The sequence below is a fragment of the Abramis brama genome, assembly GCF_963993115.1.
Source record: "Abramis brama genome assembly, chromosome: 6".
In the NCBI taxonomy this organism is placed as follows: domain Eukaryota; kingdom Metazoa; phylum Chordata; class Actinopteri; order Cypriniformes; family Leuciscidae; genus Abramis; species Abramis brama.
This window is the reverse complement of record NC_139968.1, coordinates 46,996,103-47,021,102: the sequence shown is the minus strand read 5'-3', so window position 1 is coordinate 47,021,102 and position 25,000 is coordinate 46,996,103. Positions and strand designations below refer to the sequence as shown.

The window sequence follows — 25,000 nt, the reverse complement described above, 5'->3', positions numbered from 1 at the left end:
GCACGGGAGCGCGCACGCACACACGTCTCGCGTCTCGGAGCGTGCACGTGCGGGAGGGGACGCTACGTTAGGGCGCGCCCGCTGTTTCTCTGAAATAAGTACATCATTTATTTTTACACTATTTTATTTGTCTAAGGCTTGATTTTTGAGCATTTCTAAGTAATTATTGTATGAAATACTGTCAAGTACAATTACATACATAGTATGATAATAAAATGATCCCGTTTTCCTTTGGAGAATGGAAAAGCTAAGACTGTTCATTTGTGTACTGTCTTCAACATCTTTGAATGATACACTGAATGATACATGATGTCTTGTATTTGTGTGAACGTGTTTTTGTTTGTTTGTTTTATTTTATTCTTTGTTTTGTCTTTGCTCCAAAGTGTATGATATACTGTTTTGTTGTTTTAAGCATAAAAAAGAGAAAAAGTTTCCTTTGGAAAATGATCTGTTAAATAAACGAAACTGCAAAATATCCTCAAGTGTATAAAATGTATATTTACAAAAACATGATTTTATTTCACGTAGGGTCTCGAGATGTCGACCGCTCGCACAGAACGACTGACACTAGCAAAACCATCAACGTTTTTAATGTCGTTTTTATACTCTTACTGTTTTACATAAACCCCGCCCCCGGAACACGATTTATAGATTATCATGACAGAATATGCTAATCAGTGACTAGAAGATAGTTAACTCCACATCAGCTTCATAAATCCATCAACTAACCGTTCAGAAATGTCCTGTTGCTTCTACATCATGTCACTTCTTCTTGAGTCTCACATACAAGCTGTTGAAGCTCCGCCCACTGTGCCGGGAGCAGCAGCTCATTTGCATTTAAAGGGACACACACACACACACATAAAAACGTCACGTTTTTGCTCACCCTCAAAAAGTGACAATTTTAATATTCTATAAAAAATATCTGTGGGGTATTTTGAGCTAAAACCTCACACACACACACTCTGGTGACATCAGAGACTTATTTTACATTATTACATTATAGAACCCCTTTAAAAGTTGCATTTTCAGTTGAATTTGAGGAAACCACTGAAACATTTGTTGTGTTGAGCTATTTCAGTTACTTTTGTTTGATTTGTTCATTGCAAACAGCTAAAAGTCTGTACATTTTGCCAATAAACCTGATTTGCAATGAGGGTTGAATAATTTCGATCGCAACCGTAAGTTCGGAAAGTCTGATTCATTCTAGAGTCGGTTCATTCTAAACGGCACAATCTCATGTTTCTTTGGAACATTTGATTCATTCTAGTGAATCGGTTCCTAAACTCGACTCCTGACTCGGTTCTGGGTTCGTTCGGACAGCGAGTGTGTGTGAGTGTGAGGCTCAGTTCTGGGTTCGTTCGGACAGCGAGTGTGTGTTTTCAGTGTGTGTGAGTGTGTGTTTTCAGTGTGTGTGAGGCTCAGTTCTGGGTTCGTTCGGACAGTTCTTGTAAATAAACAGATTTTCACAAAGATTTGGATCCTCTTAAATCCTCACGTCTTGTTCTGTAGCACCTCTACTGTAAGTCAGTTATATTACTTTAATTACATTAAATATACTACAACAAAATATCATGCATATATTCATATTGTTAGTCAACTTTATGCATTTGCAGACGTAACTTTCATTACATTCAAGGTAAACCTGTTTGAATCAGTCCACGTGTGACTCAAGCAGACAGAAACATGGTTCAGACGTAAGAAATGAAGCTTTACTGTCAGACATGAGAACAGTTTCATGAACGGGTTTCCAGTCTCTGATCATTAACGTACACATCAGCCACGACACACACACAGACGCCGGTTACTGCGGTTATAATCATCATCTACTAACACACGAGCGACTCTAAGCCAGCGTTACACTGGAGTCCCGTCAGGTTTGCTCTGCTCTGATGTCACTTCCTGCCGAGGGCTGAGCACTTCCTGTGCCGTTAGCGTAGGCGTGTTTGAGCCTTTAGCGTGTGTTTCCGGCGCCAGTCGGCCCGTGTTGTCCAGCACTCCTTCTCCGTGAAGCCAGTCCATCTTCTGCTGGTGCTGTCGGACCGCCTCGTCCACACGGGCCTCGATCATGGCCTCCGTCAGGACCCCGTCCTCCGACGCGTACGCCGCCGCCTGCACACACACACACAACCCATGAGCCTCAGCCGGACATGCTACTTCTACTTAAAGGAGAACTTGGTAACTTTTTTAACTTAATAAAACTGTCTAGAAATCATTTGGATGGTTAAACAACCTGTTCTGGTGATGTTGGTGACTTTCCCCGCTCCCCCCAGCGTTCCCAGGCGGAAAACCAACCTTGCAACTTGTTCACTACCGTCCCGGCAAGATAGAAATTGGAAGTCTCGTGAGAAGCGAGAACTAGAACGAGAACGAGCGCGAAACACAAATTGCTTTACGGCAATTCGACATAAACACACACGCATGTATGATGTATTACCAGATTACCCACCTCGGTAGACATAGCTCCATGCGATACAGTTGGCTTGCTCCGATCATAACAAACGCACATGAGCAGCGGTAGAGAGGGGGAGGAGGCCGCCGCAAGTGAGTTTTTTACGACTGTGTTGTGAAATATACGCCCCACCACAGCTGTAGGGGGAGCTCGTGGGGAAAACATGCGACAACAAAAGGGAAAATCAGCAAAGAAGTGACTAGAGTTCGCTAGAGTTACCGAGTTCTCCTTTAAGGTGACGCTTTTAATCATTTTGGATTTTCCAAAGTTCAACTAGTAAGAAGACAGAATGGCAGACAGTGATGTAACCCTCATCGTTCCCTCGCGGGTCACACTCACCCCAAGCCCCAAAATTATACTTGTTTTTGTCCAGAAAGCTTATTTTATCTGATTTTATCTCATTTTTTTATTATTTTTTTATTTGATGTACCTGTAAATTACTAGATTTAATCTATTAATAATAAATAAATAGTCATTTTGCACATTCCTCTCTTTCTTTCAAGTTAAATTCAAAATAACTCGCAATTTCATGCATAACCCTTTTAATTCAGCTCTAAATATCTTACATTGGGTGTCTTTGTCGACCTCTTGTGGATAATAATAATATAAGATATTTCATGACTCTTGATGGCCTTGTATCTCTATATGGAGTAAATGATTTTAGTTTGAATTTTGAGCATTTTTAGGTTTTTCTGTGTGAACTGAAGCATTCCTCGCACTGCATTCATTCCTGAGGGGGTCAAACTGACCCGAGAATGAAAGATTTGTTACTTTTATAAATTTCAACCACAAAACTCCTCGAATCCATTCTTTTTTGTGTGTGTATTTGTGGTTCAAGTGCGACAGAAGTTCAGGGGTCTTGGACCCTCCGATGAACACTAATGAAATGAAGGGAAGGATGAGGGTAAATATAATTTCCATGTTTGTAAGTTTATAAGTGTTTGGCACGTTCAGTGTTGGTAACGAGGAGCAGACCTGCCAGGCGACTCCGAGCTTAGAGATCTCTCGTCCAGACATGCCGTCCACACGCTTGGCGATCTCCGAACACTTCAGCCCGTAATCGAACTGAGCCAGCTTCAGCCGCCTGAACACAATCAATCAATCAATCAATCAATCAATCAGTCAATCAATCAGTCAGTCAGTCAGTCAGTCAGTCAATCAATCAATCAATCAACCAGTCAATCAATCAGCCAATCACTTATTCAACTCATTATGCCTCATTTTGTCCAGCATTTATAATCCAATCATGTGTAAAAATGTCAGAGTCTGTGTTATTGTTAACTAAAACTAGACCTATAAATATATTCTTTCATTGAAATAAAGCTGAAATGCAACATTAATTAAAGTGTGTGTAGAGAGTGTGTGTGTGTGTGTCTCACTGGCGTCCTCCAGTGGCCGGCTCCAGCACGTATCGGTGTGTGTGTGTGTGTGTGTGTGTGTGTGTCTCACTGGCGTCCTCCAGTGGCCGGCTCCAGCACGTATCGGTGTGTGTGTGTGTGTGTGTGTGTGTGTGTGTGTGTGTGTGTGTCTCACTGGCGTCCTCCAGTGGCCGGCTCCAGCACGTATCGGTCGAAGTACAGTCGCACGAGTCTCTCTCTCTCTTCGGGTCCCGGCAGCATGAAGTTCACAATCTCGTCGATTCGGTCGTTTATGGCCCAGTCAAACTGCTCAGGCTGATTACTGGCCAACACCAGCATGAACCTGCGCACACACACACACACACACACACGATAAACACACCAGCGAGAGACAGGCGGGTTTATGTCAGACAGACAGACGGGTGCGTGTGTCAGAGAGAGAGAGAGAGAGAGAGAGAGAGAGAGAGAGAGAGAGAGAGAGAGGGAGAGGGAGAGGGAGAGAGAGAGAGAGAGAGAGAGAGAGAGAGAGAGAGAGAGAGAGAGAGAGAGAGAGGGAGAGGGAGAGGGAGAGGGAGAGAGAGAGAGAGAGAGAGAGAGGGAGAGAGAGAGAGAGAGTGTGTGTGCGCGTTTACTTGTTGCTCTGTTCTCCGGTGCGGTACAGGAATGCGTTTAGAGTCGCTCGCAGATCCTCACTGATCTTCTCCTGAAACACACACACACACACACACACACACACACACATCAGCTGATGCGGTGACACCGTCGCCATCTTGGCAGCGCATCACTAGCTAACGTGATGGAGTTAGCTCAGGCTAAGGAGCTAATGCTACTGGCAGTGCCGCTGAAGAGCTCTACAGTGACCGCTGACTCGATGTAAAGCCAATAGTTCAAATTTGTGTTTTTGCCCTTTGAAATACTATAATAGTTAAAAGACACAGCTAAAAGTGAGACAACAGCCACGTTTCCGTTAACCTTCAAATTGCGCAAATTGAAATTGCGAATTGACATTTTTGCGCTCGTGAGGAGGTTTATCAGGCAACTCGAAAAATAAATATTTCGCAAAACTGCAATGGAAACTGTGTGTGCGCATTTACAGTGCGTTAAATGTGTTTACAAGCGGTGTGTTCGGACAGAAGACGAGACAGAGTTACTGAGTTCTTCATTAAACTCATAATAGACAAAAGAATTACAGGAATACTGGATTCTAAACCACAAAGAAATGCCACAATTATCAGGATCTTGAAGCAGAACAGAGAGAAACTCCTCATGAGCCGAACACACTCGCGACTCCTCATTAATGATGAACAACACACTCGCGACTCCTCATTAATGATGAACAACACACTCGCGACTCCTCATTAATGATGAACAACACACTCGCGACTCCTCAATGATGATGAACAACACACTCGCGACTCCTCATCAATGATGAACAACACACTCGCGACTCCTCATCAATGATGAACAACACACTCGCGACTCCTCATCAATGATGAAGAACACACTCGCGACTCCTCATCAATGATGAACAACACACTCGCGACTCCTCATTAATGATGAACAACACACTCGCGACTCCTCATTAATGATGAACAACACACTCGCGACTCCTCATTAATGATGAACAACACACTCGCGACTCCTCATTAATGATGAACAACACACTCGCGACTCCTCATTAATGATGAACAACACACTCGCGACTCCTCAATGATGAAGAACACACTCGCGACTCCTCATCAATGATGAACAACACACTCGCGACTCCTCATCAATGATGAACAACACACTCGCGACTCCTCATTAATGATGAACAACACACTCGCGACTCCCCATCAATGATGAAGAACACACTCGCGACTCCTCAATGATGAATAACACACTCGCGACTCCTCATTAATGATGAACAACACACTCGCGACTCCTCATTAATGATGAACAACACACTCGCGACTCCTCATTAATGATGAATAACACACTCGCGACTCCTCATCAATGATGAACAACACACTCGCGACTCCCCATCAATGATGAAGAACACACTCGCGACTCCTCATTAATGATGAACAACACACTCGCGACTCCCCATCAATGATGAAGAACACACTCGCGACTCCTCAATGATGAATAACACACTCGCGACTCCTCATTAATGATGAACAACACACTCGCGACTCCTCATTAATGATGAACAACACACTCGCGACTCCTCATTAATGATGAACAACACACTCGCGACTCCTCATTGATGATGAACAACACACTCGCGACTCCTCATTGATGATGAACAACACACTCGCGACTCCTCATTAATGTTGAAGAACACACTCGCGACTCCTCATTAATGAAGAACACACTCACGACTCCTCATTAATGATGAAGAACACACTCACGACTCCTCATTAATGATGAACAACACACTCGCGACTCCTCATTAATGATGAACACACTCACGACTCCCCATTAATGATGAACAACACACTCGCGACTCCTCAATGATGAAGAACACACTCACGACTCCTCATTAATGATGAACAACACACTCGCGACTCCTCATTAATGATGAACACACTCGCGACTCCTCATTAATGATGAACAACACACTCGCGACTCCTCATTAATGATGAACACACTCACGACTCCCCATTAATGATGAACAACACACTCGCGACTCCTCAATGATGAAGAACACACTCGCGACTCCTCAATGATGAACAACACACTCGCGACTCCTCATTAATGATGAACAACACACTCGCGACTCCTCATTAATGATGAAGAACACACTCGCGACTCCTCAATGATGAACAACACACTCGCGACTCCTCAATGATGAAGAACACACTCGCGACTCCTCAATGATGAAGAACACACTCACGACTCCTCATTAATGATGAAGAACACACTCGCGACTCCTCATTAATGATGAACACACTCGCGACTCCTCAATGATGAACAACACACTCGCGACTCCTCAATGATGAACAACACACTCGCGACTCCTCAATGATGAACAACACACTCACGACTCCTCATTAATGATGAAGAACACACTCGCGACTCCTCATTAATGATGAAGAACACACTCGCGACTCCTCAATGATGAACAACACACTCGCGACTCCTCAATGATGAACAACACACTCGCGACTCCTCAATGATGAACAACACACTCACGACTCCTCATTAATGATGAAGAACACACTCGCGACTCCTCAATGATGAAGAACACACTCACGACTCCTCATTAATGATGAACAACACACTCGCGACTCCTCAATGATGAAGAACACACTCACGACTCCTCAATGATGAAGAACACACTCACGACTCCTCAATGATGAACAACACACTCGCGACTCCTCAATGATGAAGAACACACTCACGACTCCTCAATGATGAACAACACACTCGCGACTCCTCATTAATGATGAAGAACACACTCGCGACTCCTCAATGATGAACAACACACTCGCGACTCCTCATTAATGATGAAGAACACACTCGCGACTCCTCAATGATGAACAACACACTCACGACTCCTCAATGATGAACAACACACTCGCGACTCCTCAATGATGAACAACACACTCGCGACTCCTCAATGATGAACAACACACTCGCGACTCCTCAATGATGAAGAACACACTCGCGACTCCTCAATGATGAACAACACACTCGCGACTCCTCAATGATGAACAACACACTCGCGACTCCTCAATGATGAAGAACACACTCGCGACTCCTCAATGATGAACAACACACTCGCGACTCCTCAATGATGAAGAACACACTCACGACTCCTCAATGATGAACAACACACTCGCGACTCCTCAATGATGAAGAACACACTCGCGACTCCTCAATGATGAACAACACACTCGCGACTCCTCATTAATGATGAAGAACACACTCGCGACTCCTCAATGATGAACAACACACTCACGACTCCTCAATGATGAACAACACACTCGCGACTCCTCATTAATGATGAACAACACACTCGCGACTCCTCAATGATGAACAACACACTCGCGACTCCTCAATGATGAAGAACACACTCACGACTCCTCAATGATGAAGAACACACTCACGACTCCTCATTAATGATGAAGAACACACTCGCGACTCCTCAATGATGAACAACACACTCGCGACTCCTCATTAATGATGAAGAACACACTCGCGACTCCTCAATGATGAAGAACACACTCGCGACTCCTCAATGATGAACAACACACTCGCGACTCCTCATTAATGATGAACAACACACTCGCGACTCCTCAATGATGAACAACACACTCGCGACTCCTCAATGATGAAGAACACACTCACGACTCCTCATTAATGATGAAGAACACACTCGCGACTCCTCAATGATGAAGAACACACTCACGACTCCTCATTAATGATGAACAACACACTCGCGACTCCTCAATGATGAACAACACACTCGCGACTCCTCAATGATGAAGAACACACTCGCGACTCCTCAATGATGAACAACACACTCGCGACTCCTCAATGATGAAGAACACACTCGCGACTCCTCAATGATGAACAACACACTCGCGACTCCTCAATGATGAAGAACACACTCGCGACTCCTCAATGATGAACAACACACTCGCGACTCCTCAATGATGAAGAACACACTCACGACTCCTCAATGATGAAGAACACACTCGCGACTCCTCAATGATGAAGAACACACTCGCGACTCCTCAATGATGAAGAACACACTCGCGACTCCTCAATGATGAACAACACACTCGCGACTCCTCAATGATGAAGAACACACTCGCGACTCCTCAATGATGAAGAACACACTCGCGACTCCTCAATGATGAACAACACACTCGCGACTCCTCAATGATGAAGAACACACTCGCGACTCCTCAATGATGAAGAACACACTCACGACTCCTCATTAATGATGAAGAACACACTCGCGACTCCTCATTAATGATGAAGAACACACTCGCGACTCCTCAATGATGAACAACACACTCGCGACTCCTCAATGATGAACAACACACTCGCGACTCCTCAATGATGAACAACACACTCACGACTCCTCATTAATGATGAAGAACACACTCGCGACTCCTCATTAATGATGAAGAACACACTCGCGACTCCTCAATGATGAACAACACACTCGCGACTCCTCAATGATGAACAACACACTCGCGACTCCTCAATGATGAACAACACACTCACGACTCCTCATTAATGATGAAGAACACACTCGCGACTCCTCAATGATGAAGAACACACTCACGACTCCTCATTAATGATGAACAACACACTCGCGACTCCTCAATGATGAAGAACACACTCACGACTCCTCAATGATGAAGAACACACTCACGACTCCTCAATGATGAACAACACACTCGCGACTCCTCAATGATGAAGAACACACTCACGACTCCTCAATGATGAACAACACACTCGCGACTCCTCATTAATGATGAAGAACACACTCGCGACTCCTCAATGATGAACAACACACTCGCGACTCCTCATTAATGATGAAGAACACACTCGCGACTCCTCAATGATGAACAACACACTCACGACTCCTCAATGATGAACAACACACTCGCGACTCCTCAATGATGAACAACACACTCGCGACTCCTCAATGATGAACAACACACTCGCGACTCCTCAATGATGAAGAACACACTCGCGACTCCTCAATGATGAACAACACACTCGCGACTCCTCAATGATGAACAACACACTCGCGACTCCTCAATGATGAAGAACACACTCGCGACTCCTCAATGATGAACAACACACTCGCGACTCCTCAATGATGAAGAACACACTCACGACTCCTCAATGATGAACAACACACTCGCGACTCCTCAATGATGAAGAACACACTCGCGACTCCTCAATGATGAACAACACACTCGCGACTCCTCATTAATGATGAAGAACACACTCGCGACTCCTCAATGATGAACAACACACTCACGACTCCTCAATGATGAACAACACACTCGCGACTCCTCATTAATGATGAACAACACACTCGCGACTCCTCAATGATGAACAACACACTCGCGACTCCTCAATGATGAAGAACACACTCACGACTCCTCAATGATGAAGAACACACTCACGACTCCTCATTAATGATGAAGAACACACTCGCGACTCCTCAATGATGAACAACACACTCGCGACTCCTCATTAATGATGAAGAACACACTCGCGACTCCTCAATGATGAAGAACACACTCGCGACTCCTCAATGATGAACAACACACTCGCGACTCCTCATTAATGATGAACAACACACTCGCGACTCCTCAATGATGAACAACACACTCGCGACTCCTCAATGATGAAGAACACACTCACGACTCCTCATTAATGATGAAGAACACACTCGCGACTCCTCAATGATGAAGAACACACTCACGACTCCTCATTAATGATGAACAACACACTCGCGACTCCTCAATGATGAACAACACACTCGCGACTCCTCAATGATGAAGAACACACTCGCGACTCCTCAATGATGAACAACACACTCGCGACTCCTCAATGATGAAGAACACACTCGCGACTCCTCAATGATGAACAACACACTCGCGACTCCTCAATGATGAAGAACACACTCGCGACTCCTCAATGATGAACAACACACTCGCGACTCCTCAATGATGAAGAACACACTCACGACTCCTCAATGATGAAGAACACACTCGCGACTCCTCAATGATGAAGAACACACTCGCGACTCCTCAATGATGAAGAACACACTCGCGACTCCTCAATGATGAACAACACACTCGCGACTCCTCAATGATGAAGAACACACTCACGACTCCTCAATGATGAAGAACACACTCACGACTCCTCAATGATGAACAACACACTCGCGACTCCTCAATGATGAAGAACACACTCGCGACTCCTCAATGATGAAGAACACACTCACGACTCCTCAATGATGAAGAACACACTCGCGACTCCTCAATGATGAACAACACACTCGCGACTCCTCAATGATGAAGAACACACTCACGACTCCTCATTAATGATGAAGAACACACTCGCGACTCCTCAATGATGAAGAACACACTCGCGACTCCTCAATGATGAACAACACACTCGCGACTCCTCAATGATGAAGAACACACTCACGACTCCTCATTAATGATGAAGAACACACTCGCGACTCCTCAATGATGAAGAACACACTCGCGACTCCTCAATGATGAAGAACACACTCACGACTCCTCAATGATGATGAACAACACACTCGCGACTCCTCAATGATGAAGAACACACTCACGACTCCTCATTAATGATGAAGAACACACTCGCGACTCCTCAATGATGAAGAACACACTCGCGACTCCTCAATGATGAAGAACACACTCACGACTCCTCATTAATGATGAACAACACACTCGCGACTCCTCAATGATGAAGAACACACTCACGACTCCTCATTAATGATGAACAACACACTCACGACTCCTCATTAATGATGAAGAACACACTCGCGACTCCTCAATGATGAACAACACACTCGCGACTCCTCAATGATGAAGAACACACTCACGACTCCTCATTAATGATGAACAACACACTCACGACTCCTCATTAATGATGAAGAACACACTCACGACTCCTCAATGATGAAGAACACACTCACGACTCCTCATTAATGATGAACAACACACTCGCGACTCCTCAATGATGAAGAACACACTCGCGACTCCTCAATGATGAAGAACACACTCACGACTCCTCATTAATGATGAACAACACACTCGCGACTCCTCAATGATGAAGAACACACTCACGACTCCTCATTAATGATGAACAACACACTCACGACTCCTCATTAATGATGAAGAACACACTCACGACTCCTCAATGATGAAGAACACACTCACGACTCCTCATTAATGATGAAGAACACACTCACGACTCCTCATTAATGATGAACAACACACTCGCGACTCCTCAATGATGAAGAACACACTCACGACTCCTCATTAATGATGAACAACACACTCACGACTCCTCATTAATGATGAACAACACACTCGCGACTCCTCAATGATGAAGAACACACTCACGACTCCTCATTAATGATGAACAACACACTCACGACTCCTCATTAATGATGAAGAACACACTCGCGACTCCTCAATGATGAACAACACACTCGCGACTCCTCAATGATGAAGAACACACTCACGACTCCTCATTAATGATGAACAACACACTCACGACTCCTCATTAATGATGAAGAACACACTCACGACTCCTCAATGATGAACAACACACTCGCGACTCCTCAATGATGAAGAACACACTCACGACTCCTCATTAATGATGAACAACACACTCGCGACTCCTCAATGATGAAGAACACACTCGCGACTCCTCATTAATGATGAACAACACACTCACGACTCCTCATTAATGATGAACAACACACTCGCGACTCCTCAATGATGAAGAACACACTCACGACTCCTCATTAATGATGAACAACACACTCGCGACTCCTCAATGATGAAGAACACACTCACGACTCCTCATTAATGATGAACAACACACTCGCGACTCCTCAATGATGAAGAACACACTCACGACTCCTCATTAATGATGAACAACACACTCACGACTCCTCATTAATGATGAAGAACACACTCACGACTCCTCATTAATGATGAACAACACACTCGCGACTCCTCAATGATGAAGAACACACTCACGACTCCTCATTAATGATGAACAACACACTCACGACTCCTCATTAATGATGAACACACTCGCGACTCCTCAATGATGAAGAACACACTCGCGACTCCTCAATGATGAAGAACACACTCACGACTCCTCATTAATGATGAAGAACACACTCGCGACTCCTCAATGATGAAGAACACACTCACGACTCCTCATTAATGATGAACAACACACTCGCGACTCCTCAATGATGAAGAACACACTCGCGACTCCTCAATGATGAAGAACACACTCGCGACTCCTCAATGATGAAGAACACACTCGCGACTCCTCATTAATGATGAACAACACACTTGCGACTCCTCATTAATGATGAACAACACACTCGCGACTCCTCATTAATGATGAACACACTCACGACTCCTCATTAATGAAGAACACACTCGCGACTCCTCATTAATGATGAACAACACACTCGCGACTCCTCATTAATGATGAACAACACACTCGCGACTCCTCATTAATGATGAACAACACACTCGCGACTCCTCATTAATGATGAACAACACACTCGCGACTCCTCATTAATGATGAACAACACACTCGCGACTCCTCATTAATGATGAACAACACACTCGCGACTCCTCAATGATGAAGAACACACTCGCGACTCCTCAATGATGAAGAACACACTCGCGACTCCTCAATGATGAACAACACACTCGCGACTCCTCATTAATGATGAACAACACACTCACGACTCCTCATTAATGATGAACAACACACTCGCGACTCCTCAATGATGAAGAACACACTCGCGACTCCTCATTAATGATGAAGAACACACTCGCGACTCCTCAATGATGAAGAACACACTCGCGACTCCTCAATGATGAAGAACACACTCGCGACTCCTCAATGATGAAGAACACACTCGCGACTCCTCAATGATGAAGAACACACTCACGACTCCTCATTAATGATGAACAACACACTCGCGACTCCTCATTAATGATGAACAACACACTCGCGACTCCTCATTAATGATGACTCAACGAGTGGCAGAGATGCAGAAATCTACCAGCATCCACTGCCATGACTTTTGGAATGATTTATCGAACTGCGAGAGGAACAAATGACGTTTTAACCACATAACATCGGCTAATGGAAACGCTGTCATTTCGCAATAGTTTTTTGACGACATTTAGAAAAAGAGAGAAAGAGAGAAACACTGACACCTGCTGGATTTCATCTGACAGTACTTTATATCTAACGCTAAACAGTTAAATAAGCTTATCTAGTGTATCTGTTCCGTGAGAGCAGCGGCGCCGCAGAACGAGTGTCGCCTCTAGATCTACTGACGCTTTTAAATCTGAAAACTACGGTGGCTGAGAAGTGCAAAACAAACCACAATTCCGATAACAAAACAACAAATTTATAAACGCAATGGAGAAACAAAAAACAAAAAATTAGCAAGTCAGAAAACACAACGACGACTCAGACAGAACGGAAAAGGGTTATGTGGCGAATGGAATACTGACCGCTGATTGGACGAGACATCTGTCAATCAAGTCAATATCCCATTCGCCACATATACCTTTTCCGTTCTGTCTGAGTCGTCGTTGTGTTTTCTGACTTGCTCGGCCAAAAAGCAACGGAGTGATCAGACACAGAGGAAAACAGCTGAAGAACAGCACTGGTTGTTTTCTCCATACTCGACAGAATCCAACGGCGTGTGCGAAGGTGTAATGTGTAATTAAATTTTATGAAATAATCCCGAAGAAAAGCACAAACACGGCAGAGATGTCAAGTTCAGCGAGGCGGATTAGCTGAGGTGACGTGATGCTAACGCTAGCAGACAAACGGCTAGTAGTGACATCAGCGGCAATCCACCTGTCACTCAAGTGGCCACGCCCTTAATTATGCAGAACTTTAAGGCTTAATATAATTTAAACATTCCCCCCCTCACAGTCGTCATGAAGGGCAACATCAGCTTTATAGACCAAAACCACTTTTAGCTCCAGACTGTAAACATGTGTTTCTGCTGTAAAGTTGGGTATATTAACATGGGGGTTTATGGGATTGAGTCTCTTCTGCAGCCTCTAGTGGCCAGTGGATGAACTGCAGTTTAATCACTCAGTGTCGGGTGACACACACACACACACACACACACACACGTAAACACACAGTGACGAGAGCGAGACTCACAGTGGATCTCTTGCGCAGGAATGCATCGGCTTCGTCCACGAACAACAGCAGCCTGAAACACACAGATCAATTATAATAATCATTTACATTTATAGAGCGCTTTCCTGGCTCCTCAAAGCGTGGACATGGAAGGGGAAACACCTCAACAATCCAACACTAATAATCGTTACAGCAATTAAAACATATTTCTATAACATAGAAAATGATTATTTCTATAAATGGCATACAATAATTTGAAATTGTTAATTTACATTTAATACAAAGAATAAAATAATGTAATTATTACATTTTAAATTGCAAATTGTTAGTCATTTATATTAAATATTAAATATGCTGACAAAAAAATGTGATAATGTATCTATTATACAAATATTTTACATGTTATATATGCTGATATACAGTACGTGAACTAAAAACAAAATATCAATATAGTACACTTGTAAAAGAATAATTGTAATTATGCCAAAAATTATTATTTTACTTTTTGCTTATTTACTATTTCGCATATCTAATATTAGTGTGTTGAGCTGTGCGTTGTGTTCGCTGACCCGCGGCGGCTGGTTCCGGCCCAGTCGAACACCTTGTGCATCGCCGTCACCCCGTCACGGCCCATCGGGGCCACGTCCCCCCCCGTCATGATGGCGTAGTCCATCCCAGAATGCATCGCCAGCTTCTGCTCACAGCCAATCAAGACGTTACTAGGGCAATTACTATGGTGTTGTGGCTGGTTGCTATGCGGTTGCTAGGGTGTTCTAAGTGATTGCTAAGATGTTGCTAAGTGGTTACAAGAGTGTTGTGGCTGGTTGCTATGCAGTTGCTAGGGTGTTGTGGATGGTTGCTAGGATGTTGCTAAGTGGTTACTAGGGCAATTTCTTAGACGGGGCGCTGACCTGACGACGGCACAAACACATGTGCGTTACCTTAGCAAAGAGCGTCTTCCCGGTCCCCGGCGGGCCGTACATGAGGATGTTGCGGTACAGGCCGCGGTTCTGCCGCGTGTTCCTGGTGGCGATGGCGATGTCACGCACGCGCTCCTCCAGAGACGGCTGCAGAGACAGGAAGTGACATGCGTTTCTCACCGTGCACATGCTCACTAACAGGAAGTGAACGATGCGCAAACACTCACGCTCAGCACGACTCCCTCCAGCGCGTCCTGCGCTTTACTCTTCAAACGCTTCGCCATCTGAAACACACAGGCCATGGGTGTTTAGCGTGTGTGTGTGGGTGTTGAGTGTGTGTTTTCAGTGTGTCACACCTCACTTCCTGTCTGCGCAGGAAGTGCTCATCCCACACGTCAGTCGTACCTTGACGGGGTGTTTGAGGGCTTCCGCCACTGTGATCCGAGAGGTTTCCCGAACTAGCGAAGGTTTTCCTAGCCTAGCCTCGATGTAGCGTCCCGCCACAGCCGTCGCGTTACGTGCGGAGTAAACGCCCACCGCTAGCAGCGTCAGTCCTGCCACCTACAGGAGCGGAGGAGCGTGAGACACAAGCAACACCGTCTGAGACACCAGAGATGTGCTAGCGCTTACACACGCCAGAGATGTGCTAGCGCTTACAGACGCCAGAGATGTGCTAGCGCTTACCGTAGCCGTGACTTTATCCCAGTCGGATACGAACGTGCGGAAACCTTCCCCGAATACAGCGCCCGCCGTCCTGAAGCACACAAACACAACAACCATAATGAAGTCATGTGACCATTAGCATCTGATCATATACACATATAAAGCTATTATTCTAAAGTAAATAATGTAACAATGAGTCGCTACTCTAAAAAAAATCTTGGTTTATTTTTTCTACCCTAATCCTGGGTTGAGCCTTTCAGGGCATTTCTTTGGGTTACTATTCCAGTGTTTGAGTAGTTCTGGTGTTACCCGGCTCCTGGGTCAGACGTAACAACCCAATGTTCGGGTAGTTTTGCGATACACAGATTCTGGGTCAGACGTAACAAAGGAAACGCTGATTTTATTCAAAAAGATACAGAATATTAGCCTGGGAAAACCCAGACAACTTCCGGCAAATTTAGATGTGCTCTGCAAGTAGTCTGGCCAAGAGCTCATTCAAGCCCATTTCCATGCCGTCCAAATCGCGGCACCAGTCAGAAACGTTGGGGCGGGCTTTACACGATGACGATCGCTCTGATTGGTTTTAGGTCTATCCAATTGCGCCCAGAGGCATTTGAGCGACGTCCGTTGGTGACGCCCCTTTGGAAATGAGTTATTAATGAAGCTTTGCCAGACCATAACTCAGTTACTACTGAGAATTGTCTGGTTTTAACCAGGCTAACAGAATATAAATACATATGTTAAAATATGTTGTCAGAACTGTCCACTGTATGGACTGGTTCTGGAGTCACTTTTAAATGTTTTAATGTTTTAATTTTTACATCTAATATTTGTTAAACGAGCTTAAATGTAGTCAATATATATTCAAAATTATATCAAATATACTATACTGTAAAATACGATTGAAAATAAAGGAATTATCATGGTGGTTATATCGAGCATTTTAAAAAGGTTTGGAGGATTTAAGTTGATCCGTAGACATTCATTCATGTGTGAATTAAAATAATAAAACAAGAGGCAGTACTTCAGTAAAAGTTAACCCCACATGTGATCTGTCCTGTATTGACCCAGCCGTTGGGTTGTTTTAACCCAGTGTTTATAAGAGTGTACCGTATGGACTCGAGTACGGTCTGCCTGTGCTCGGCCGCCTTCAGGCGTATCTGCTCACGGATGATGTCAGCGTTCTCCCGCTCCACGCGCGCGCGAGCTTTAGACTCCGCCTCCACACGCAACATCTCGTTCTTGTGCCGCAGATCCATCTCGTGCTCGATGGTGGCTGCAGGAACACACACCAGAACACGTCTGGGTCACGAAGACAAGCGCGGAGTTCTTCAGAGTTACACACATGACTGGCGTGAGGCTCACCTCTCCTCATGGCTTCCTGCTTCTGCACCGACTCTTCCTGTTTGCGCAGGTTCTCGTCGTTCAGGATTTGCTGTAGAAGAACAGAACACAAGTCAGAGTCACACTCAGTTCAGCTTCACAACACACACATCGCTTCAGAGAGAGTGCAGGAGTCCACGTTACAGCTCACAGAGATCCGACATCAGAGGAGACTTCTGAGTTATGCACTTCAGAAATGTACATTTACAAAATCACAGTTAGCGAAATAGGTATTAATTTAAACAATGTAATAATTGTGTGGATCAAGAGTGTAGACACACACACACACACACACACACCTGCTGTCGGAGCTGGTCGTCGTACCGCTGCCGCGCCAGTTTATCCTGATACTGAGCTCTCTGTGGAAGAACACATCTTCATCATCATCATCATCCTCATCTTCCTCATCCTCATCATCATCATCAGTGTGAGGTCTCACCGCCTGGTGTTGTTTGGTCTCCTCGTTCAGAGTCTTCCTGCGCTCCTCTCCCTGAACGCGGATCTGCTCGCCCTTCAGCTGCTCCAGCGCCGCCTCGTACTCCTGAACCACAACACCACCAGTGTGTAGATCAACCATCAGACACCATCACTCCCAGAACGATGACTATAACGATAACTATAACGATAACGATAACTATAACTATAATGATAACGATAACTATAACTATAACGATGACTATAACGATGACTATAACAATAACTATAACGATAACTATAACGATAACTATATTAGCATCCACACCAGCGGACGATAACTATAACGATAACTATATTAGCATCCACACCAGCGGACGATAACTATAACGATAACTATAACAATAACTATAACGATAACTATAACGATAACTATATTAGCATCCACACCAGCGGACGATAACTATAACGATAACTATATTAATTGCCATAAATGCACCTAGTAAAGCTGGATGGGTTGTAATTGGCTGTTAATGTTTTTAATTGTAATTTTTTTTTTTTTATTTGCGGTGCGAACTTCACTGTTAGAGTTAATTTTGTTGTCATCTGTGAAAAGCGCAAAAGAAAAACGTTTTCATTTCTAATGCATCGCTGTCATGTAAACATCTGGAGTTCGAGTGCTTATTAAACGTCATCGGTATCGCTGTGAGCGAACATCTTCATACCTTCACTTTGCTCTGATGCTCCATCTGGACCGTTTGCTCCTGCATGCGCGCGAGATCCAGCGCTTCTTTGGCATGACCTGCGGTCACAGGGGTCAAACCTCATCAACAACATCACTGTAGTGCACCCATTAGGGCATTCATCCAGCGTGACCTTTGACCTAATGTCCTTCATATGCTCATGACATCGCAACACTGCAGTTATTGTAATGAATGAATTAATGAATGAAGCGCGTCGCGTCATAAACGCGGCTCGGTTCTGGTACTCACGGGACCGGTCCAGGTCTTTGGCCGCCTGCGCCGCGCGCTCCAGCCCCGTCGGGTCGAAGTTGCTCCATTTGTCCTTGGGTTTATCCGCCGAACCGGAACCGGAGCCCCCGGGAGGAGGAGGGGGAGCGGGCGGAACCGGGCCCTCCGGCGGGCCGACACTCTGACCTTTATTGAGCCCGAACAGCCACGACATGTTCCACTGACAGACACCGAACCACCGGGCACGGACACACTTCCACTGCACGCGAGTGTCACGCCGCGCTCTGCGCATGCGCTCTGCTCCTCACGCGCAGCCGCTCCGCGCTGATTGGCCGACGCACGCGTCCTTCCAGAAGGTCAGAGAGGAAGCCACGCCCCCCTCACGGCGTACGGTGGCCGAAAGATGCCTGAAAGCCTCTGCGCGAGTCTTGCGTCAGCTTTCGTCATCACATGCGTTTAACCCTTGTGCATTGTTTAAATGTACTACCTTTCGTTATGTTTGTGGCTGAAAACAGCCACTACTTTAAACTGCTGTAAAAATGTATCAGATAAATATTTTTTTCAATTTTTTTTGCATAAATCTATTAATCAACCTCAGTCCTGCTCAAAAATACTAAATCTTTAAAAAAAATTCAGGATTTTAACTCTTTAAATGCCAAATTCGTAAATGATGTCACTGATTTGGGGGAAAAAAACCACAAAATGACTAATTTTCAATATAAAATGTGATTGTGGACTGGATTTTTTTTTACCTTTTATCACAGTCTTGGACATGTCAAAGATTAGAAACAACATTGGTTTTGATGCATTGTTAGTTTATGTGCAGCATGAGATTTTAACTTTTTCTCCCTCATTTACTGTTCGTGGCTGTTTTTGCCCCATTGACTTCCATTATAACCACATTTTTTGATTGCAAAGCCATGACACCATATAATCATGCATTTTTGATTGTTGGTGGTTTTCCCTGTTGGGAAGAGGTAAAATTTGTAATTTTTACTGTTGATAACTAGGTGGAACCATTAACCCTTTAGATAGGCCTGTGCAAAAAAAAGCTTAGTTTCTGGCTTTTACATGGAGTATTATGGAGTTTATATGGAGTATAAAAGCATAATAAAGTGTGTGTGTGTGTGTGTGTGTGTGTGTGTGTGTGTGTGTGTGTGTGTGTGTGTGTGAACTCACCTTGATGCGTCTGAGAAAATCAAAATATGCACCTCAGCTCTCAGAACTACATGGAGTAAACAAAAACAAAGTAAGTGTATTTATGCATCTGCTGCCTTTTGATGGTGAGAAATGCAGACTAAACAAAAACAAAGCAAGTGGATTTAAACGCGTGCATGCAAGCCTGCTGCTCATTTGATGGTGAGAAGAGCAGCAAGCAACATGAGAAAGGGCTTGACTTGTAGTGAAGTTTTAGAGATGATTATGCAGCCTGACCCCTCCAGCGAGCTGCATGATGTATCGTCTTCTCCCTCTGACACCACAGACTCAGGAGAGTCAGATCCTGATTTGGATGTGGCACCCTCATCATCCTCTCTAGCTTCCACTGAAGGCGAGGAGGATTCGGAGGATCCTGGATCTGGGTGGATTGGGAGAAACGGCGAAGTGTGGTTTTCCACTAACGCGGAGACAACTCCCTTTCTTCAGCCTGCCAGAGGCGGGACTCCAGGGCCGACGCGCTATGCCATCGCAAAGGTCCAGAACATGGATTCCGTGTTCAATCTGTTTTTTATGGAGGAGATGATTGACCTCATTGTCAGCATGACTTGCGTCAACACATACATGTTTGTACAGTCATACAAACATGTATGACTATGCTTTTTGATGGCATAGCGCGTCGGCCCTGGAGTCACGCCTCTGGCAGGATGAAGAAAGGGAGTTGTCTCCGCGTTAGTGGAAAACCACACTTCGCCGTTTCTCCCAATCCACCCAGATCCAGGATCCTCCGAATCCTCCTCGCCTTCAGTGGAAGCTAGAGAGGATGATGAGGGTGCCACATCCAAATCAGGATCTGACTCTCCTGAGTCTGTGGTGTCAGAGGGAGAAGACGATACATCATGCAGCTCGCTGGAGGGGTCAGGCTGCATAATCATCTCTAAAACTTCACTACAAGTCAAGCCCTTTCTCATGTTGCTTGCTGCTCTTCTCACCATCAAATGACCAGCAGGCTTGCATGCACGCGTTTAAATCCACTTGCTTTGTTTTTGTTTAGTCTGCATTTCTCACCATCAAAAGGCAGCAGATGCATAAATACACTTACTTTGTTTTTGTTTACTCCATGTAGTTCTGAGAGCTGAGGTGCATATTTTGATTTTCTCAGACGCATCAAGGTGAGTTCACACACACACACACACACACACACACACACACACACACACACACACAAACACACACTTTATTATGCTATTATACTCCATATAAACTCCATATAACTCCATGTAAAAGCCAGAAACTAAGCTTTTTTTTGCACAGGCCTATCTAAAGGGTTAATGGTGCCACCTGGTTATCAACAGTAAAAATTACAAATTTTACCTCTTCCCAACAGGGAAAACCACCAACAATCAAAAATGCATAATTATATGGTGTCATGACTTTGCAATCAAAAAATGTGGTTATAATGGAAGTCAATGGGGCAAAAACAGCCACAAACAGTAAATGAGGGAGAAAAAGTTAAAATCTGATGCTGCACAAAAACTAACAATGCATCAAAACCAATGTTGTTTCTAATCTTTGACATGTCCAAGACTGTGATAAAAGGTAAAAAAAAATCCAGTCCACAATCACATTTTATATTGAAAATGAGTCATTTTGTGTGTGTTTTTTCCCAAATCAGTGACATCATTTACGAATTTGGCAATTAAAGAGTTAAAATCCTGAATTTTTTTTAAACATTTAGTATTTTTGAGCAGGACTGAGGTTGATTAATAGATTTATGCAAAAAAAATTGAAAAAATATTTATCTGATATATTTTTACAGCAGTTTAAAGTAGTGGCTGTTTTCAGCCACAAACATAACGAAAGGGTAGTAAATTTGCCCACAGTGTACTGTTGAGTTTTTGAAAAATTTCAAAGCATTTTCCCAAAATATGTGTCAAAATAAGATTTGTCACCAAAAATCATTCCATTTGCTGAAACACAGAGAAAGTTATGGCCAAATTTAGACTAAAAAATACCCCATAGTGGATGAAAACATCCCCAACAGCACATAAGGGTTAATAACAGAGAAAAAATTATCAAATAGTCTGCAACTTTGTAAAAAAGATATTAGTTGGTTTATCTCAAGCAATATCTTGCAAAATTTCTCAATGAATCCCAAAACTGTTATTTTTGGATTTTCTTTGAAGCAGATTTAAAGCCTGCTTTATAATAAATCTAATTATTTTCCTGTGTAGATTTTATATTCATACATGTAAGTTTTCAAATTGTAAACATCTTTTTTTGGTATTCTTACATGAGATAAAACATTACTTGATTTTAATTTCATCCTCTCTTAACACAAAAGCACTCAGAACATGTATAATTTGCACGACCTACAAACTTTTTAGCTTAATTAATGTTTACATTTCTTTTAATTTAAGTAATGCCCTCTTTCTTTCTTTCTTTACCCATTCTTGTTTATTTCACTGTCTAGTTCTGTGTTTTGTTTTGTGCTATGGTGTCGCTGAAGTGTTTTCTTTTATTTATATTTTTGTTATTCTTAATAATTATTGTTGTGTTCTAATTGTGTTGTTTCACACTGTAAACTGGATGTTCAAATAAAGCATAAAAAAATTATCTATGGAAAATGCCAAATAAGTTTTGTGTTAATAACCTGCTAAACATGTTTTGGAAAGATTTACGCTTAATATTTCGTATAGCTGTGAATTTTGTGCACTAGAAAAAGAAAGTATTTTGCGTCCGGTATTTCACTGTATTTACTCAAGATTATTCTGAAAAGATTTAGAAACATTTATGAGCAGAAAACTGAAGTGTATGATAGAAATGTGTGTATTTGATGTGCTTTTTTATACTCAAAATGACAATTTGGAATGTAAAGAACAAAATATTATTCAGTTATTTATTTTGTTAGGAAAATACCATTCACATAAAAAAAAGTGGGCTCAATGCAAACCAAATTTTCACATTTTAAAAATGAATTTAAATTATATGTAAATCTCGTGGAACAAACAAACAACAGAAAAGCGCCGAAAACATGTAATGCTTTGAAAGCACTGGATTTTATGTAATTTTTCTATTTTTTCTTTTCCTGGCAGCTGATGTTAATGTGATAATGTGAATATGTAATACCTCTAGTTCTCATGGCATTTAATTATTTAAAAAAAAGAGAAAGAAAAAAAGAATCAGGATGAAATGACATAATCTTTATGTATTAGTCTATTGTAATATATATTTGCGCAGACAGGACTTGGAGACTTTGATTATAGATACAGCAGAGCAGTCATTCAGCAGGAACAAGTTTTATTTGATATTGATAAGCACAGTTATTTACAGACGGCAGGCTCATCACTCTCTCACACACACACACACACACACACACACACGTTCAATGCAGCTGTGTGATGCGCGAGAAGACTCCCGGCGGCTCGCTACCGTCCCCCAGCGCGGCTCTGAACCCCTCCTGCTGCCGCGCGCGTGCGAGTTCTGCTAGCGCCTGGAAGGAGCGCGGCTCTGTGATTGACAGGTCACACAACACACGCCTGTTCAGCTGAACACTACACTGTAGAGGAGAAACACACGCGTGTTACACAGCCGTCAGACATGAGCAGGAGTGAATCAGTCTCACACACTCTCTCTCACTCACACGCTCACTAACACACTCACTCACACACTCTCTCTCACTCACACACACACACACACACACTCACTCACACTCACTCACTCACACTCACTCACTCACACACTCTCACTCACACACTCTCACTCACACACTCTCACTCACACACTCTCACTCACACACTCACTCACACTCACTCACTCACACGCTCACTAACACACTCACTCACACTCACACACTCTCACACTCTCTCTCACTCACACTCACTCACACACTCACTCACTCACACGCTCACTAACACACTCACTCACACTCACACACTCTCACTCACACACTCACTCACACTCACACACTCACTCACACTCACTCACTCACACTCACTCACACTCACTCACTCACTCACACACTCTCACTCACACACTCTCACTCACACACTCTCACTCACTCACACACTCTCACTCACACACTCTCACTCACACACTCTCACTCACACACTCTCACTCACACACTCTCACTCACTCACTCACTCACACTCACTAACACACTCACTCACACTCACTCACACTCACTCTCACTCACTCACTCACTCACTCACACTCACTCACTCACACTCACTCACTCACACACTCTCACTCACACACTCTCACTCACTCACACACTCTCACTCACTCACGCTCACTAACACACTCACTCACACTCACTCACACTCACTCTCACTCACTCACTCACACTCACTCACACTCACTCACTCACACTCACTCACACTCACTCACTCACACACTCTCACTCACACACTCTCACTCACACACTCTCACTCACACACTCTCACTCACACACTCTCACTCACTCACTCACACTCACTCACTCACACACTCTCACTCACACACTCTCACTCACTCACTCTCACTCACACACTCTCACTCACACACTCTCACTCACACACTCACACTCACTCACTCACACACTCTCACTCACACACTCTCACTCACACACTCTCACTCACACACTCTCACTCACTCACTCACACACTCTCACTCACACACTCTCACTCACACACTCTCACTCACACACTCTCACTCACACACTCTCACTCACACACTCTCACTCTCACTCACACACTCTCACTCACACACTCTCACTCA

General features: G+C 43.9%; 3 protein-coding genes across 4 annotated transcripts in view; all 3 read right to left on the bottom strand.

Annotated features, from left to right (window-relative positions):
• The window catches only part of fbxo42 (F-box protein 42), a 17,034-nt gene extending 17,003 nt beyond the window's left edge, over nucleotides 1-31 (bottom strand). The window contains 1 exon segment of the mRNA XM_084117819.1: nucleotides 1-31. This exon segment is cut by the window's left edge and continues 128 nt beyond it. The gene's annotated coding sequence lies outside the window, so the exon portion shown is untranslated.
• A 1,496-nt stretch (nucleotides 32-1,527) lies between these two features.
• atad3 (ATPase family AAA domain containing 3) lies at nucleotides 1,528-19,386 on the bottom strand. The gene is made up of 16 exons (XM_084117820.1): nucleotides 19,109-19,386; nucleotides 18,842-18,918; nucleotides 18,142-18,243; nucleotides 18,002-18,061; nucleotides 17,685-17,754; nucleotides 17,430-17,595; nucleotides 16,341-16,410; nucleotides 16,062-16,217; nucleotides 15,884-15,940; nucleotides 15,678-15,803; nucleotides 15,306-15,430; nucleotides 14,758-14,809; nucleotides 4,443-4,513; nucleotides 3,986-4,153; nucleotides 3,428-3,536; nucleotides 1,528-2,112 (listed from the first exon to the last, which is right to left on the bottom strand). The coding sequence occupies exons 1-16, from the start codon at nucleotides 19,377-19,379 to the stop codon at nucleotides 1,858-1,860; spliced, it is 1,935 nt and encodes a 644-aa protein (XP_083973946.1). The 5' UTR covers nucleotides 19,380-19,386; the 3' UTR covers nucleotides 1,528-1,857.
• Nucleotides 19,387-23,525: 4,139 nt separating this feature from the next.
• The window catches only part of mrpl20 (mitochondrial ribosomal protein L20), a 4,278-nt gene continuing 2,803 nt past the window's right edge, over nucleotides 23,526-25,000 (bottom strand). For both annotated transcript variants that reach the window (XM_084117849.1, XM_084117850.1), the window contains exon 4: nucleotides 23,526-23,801. In XM_084117849.1, coding sequence (XP_083973975.1) covers nucleotides 23,628-23,801 — 174 coding nt within the window. In that variant the 3' untranslated portion in view covers nucleotides 23,526-23,627. The remainder of the gene's footprint in view (nucleotides 23,802-25,000) is intronic.

Bases quoted from the DNA above. Each gene is read 5' to 3' on its own strand.
- atad3 (XM_084117820.1), bottom strand. From the start codon at position 19,379: ATGCGCAGAGCGCGGCGTGACACTCGCGTGCAGTGGAAGTGTGTCCGT. The intron at 15,941-16,061 runs GTACGACTGACG...TGTGTGTTTCAG, and splicing joins CCCTCAAACACCCCGTCAAG to ATGGCGAAGCGTTTGAAGAG. The intron at 2,113-3,427 runs GTCTGCTCCTCG...GTGTGTGTGCAG, and splicing joins AGCTCGGAGTCGCCTGGCAG to GCGGCGGCGTACGCGTCGGA.